Genomic DNA, 2,500 nt, shown 5'->3' with positions numbered 1-2,500 from the left:
AATCAAAATGGATGTTTTTATCTTTTAGTATGACTGTGTTAGCCTTAAGTTATGAATAAGCTGGTGTGTGTTCCTAAACTATGAGAACATTTGCATTTAGGAGACATAAGCGTTCAGAACTTACAGTCTCTCGCTTCCGCTAAAACCAATCTCAGGCTTTGATGACATCATAGCAGACTTCCGCTACTCGTCCAATCACATAATTGTGACAAATGTCGACATAGATTGATGTAAAAGTCGCATCAAATCCGCCTTGGTTGTTCACACTGCGGCCGCATTGGAAAACAAATCCGACCTGGGCTAGATTTGAGTGTTCACCCGAGCTCTGAAGAAGACTGAGCTGGGCACTCGACCCCAAAAAAATCAGATCTGGGCTAGATTTGAGTGTTCACCCCACCGACCTCTGAAGAAGACTGAGCTGGGCACTCGACCCCAAAACAATCAGATCTGGGCCTTTTGTCTCCAGCCTCAACAAGTCTCTGCGCTCTTGGACATTAGTTCATTCACTTGTTTTTGTGTAAGTAATACGTTGTCAAATATGTATAAACTTAAATAAACTCAATGAGCGAGCGCGTCTCCCTGCTGACGGCTGATTGGCTGAAAGTGCGTGCTCGTTGGCGAGGTCGACACCTACGCCAGCTGACTCTACGCTGGGCGTGTGTGTGTGTCGTGATGGCTGATTTTATGGAGGACATGCACATTTGAGTTTGTTATTAACCCATTAGACTTTACAATTTAGATGTTTGAAAACCGTCAAACTGACCCCAAACCAGCCCAAATTTTGTCCACCCGCCCAATCTGGCAACACTGGGCTTTAGTCAAACGGTGATATTTTAACGAAAAGCTATTGGCTGTTTCAAAAAAGGGGAGGAGCTGCTAACAGATGAGCCGTTTCAGGGGAAATTAAGTCGACGCGTTGAATAATGCGGCGCGTTCCAGAGCACTTCAGCGGGCCCTTAAAGCCCCACGGCATGCAGTGCTGATTTGAGGAGGTTTCTCAGCTGTGTGTGTGTGTGTGTGTGTGTGTGCTCACCGCAGTCGGCTCATCTGCAGCAGTGTGTGGATCAGCTCCTCCGTCAGCTCCACGTTATACAGCACCAGAGAGGCCAGCCGCTCCTTCCACTGGGCCAGGAAGCCGGGCCGGGGCAGATGGACACCGGAGAGGTCCAGCGAGCTCAGGGAAGGCAGCGGCCGCAGCAGCGCCTCCACATCCACCTCCGGGCTCAGGCCGCCCAGGTTCAGGAGCCGCAGCCGGTTGAAGCCCTGGAAGCTGAAGCTCAGGTCCACGGTGTGCGGCCGCAGACCCTCCTCCAGCTCATCCTCCTCCTCGCCGTACTTCCGGAAGAAGATGTTGGAGCATCCGAACAGGCTGAGGGAGAGCAGCGAGTGTCTGAAGCCGGAGAGCGTCCGCAGGCCACGGGCCGTCAGGCGGTTACAGTAGGTGAGGTGAAGCTCCATCAGATCCTGAGGAGTCAGGAGCACACACACACACACACACACTCACAGTGAGTCAGCGGCACACACACACACACACACACACACACACACACACACACACACACAATCACATGATCACACAGAACTAGCAGCTCAACTTTAACTGAACTGAATTTGGTTCATAATTGATTCGTTTTGCAGCATTCACACTGTTATCGAACTGAATTGAATTTGGGTCATGATTGATTTGTTTTGCAGCATTCACACTAATATCAAAGTGAATTTGGTTCATGATTGATTCGTTTTGGAACATTCACACTGATATCAAACTGAATTGAATTTGGTTCATGATTAATTTGTTGTGGAGCATTCACACTGATATCAAACTGAACTGAATTTGGTTCATAATTGATTCGTTTTGGAGCATTCACACTGATATCAAACTGAATTGAATTTGGTTCATAATTGATTCGTTTTGGAGCATTCACACTGATATCAAACTGAATTGAATTTGGTTCATAATTGATTTGTTTTGGAACATTCACACTGATATCAAACTGAATTGAATTTGGTTCATGATTAATTCGTTGTGGAGCATTCACACTGATATCAAACTGAATTGAATTTGGTTCATGGTTGATTAGTTTTGGAGCATTCACACTGATATCAAACTGAATTGAATTTGGTTCATAATTGATTAGTTTTGGAGCATTCACACTGATATCAAACTGAATTGAATTTGGTTCATAATTGATTTGTTTTGCAGCATTCACACTGATATCAAACTGAACTGAATTTGGTTCATAATTGATTTGTTTTGCAGCATTCACACTGATATCAAACTGAACTGAATTTGATTCATAATTGATTTGTTTTGGAGCATTCACACTGATATCAAACTAAATTGAATTTGGTTCATGATCGATTCGTTTTGGAGCATTCACACTGTTATTTAAAGGGTTACTTCAGCGATTAGCAAATGGCTTTGTATCAGTAGAAACCCTGGAGTATAATCAAATGATTGTGCTTCCCCTCCTCATATCCCCCTGAGACGAGAGATTTA

General features: G+C 44.8%; 1 protein-coding gene across 2 annotated transcripts in view; it reads right to left on the bottom strand.

Moving 5' to 3' along the window:
- Positions 1-2,500, bottom strand: part of zer1 (zyg-11 related, cell cycle regulator) — a 35,033-nt gene that overhangs the window by 24,571 nt on the left and 7,962 nt on the right. For both annotated transcript variants that reach the window (XM_067422638.1, XM_067422637.1), the window contains exon 4: positions 1,034-1,464. In XM_067422638.1, the coding sequence (XP_067278739.1) occupies positions 1,034-1,464 (431 nt within the window). The remainder of the gene's footprint in view (positions 1-1,033; positions 1,465-2,500) is intronic.

This window comes from Pseudorasbora parva, chromosome 18, assembly GCF_024679245.1.
Source record: "Pseudorasbora parva isolate DD20220531a chromosome 18, ASM2467924v1, whole genome shotgun sequence".
Lineage (NCBI taxonomy): Eukaryota > Metazoa > Chordata > Actinopteri > Cypriniformes > Gobionidae > Pseudorasbora > Pseudorasbora parva.
This window is presented reverse-complemented; position numbering and strand designations above follow the sequence as displayed.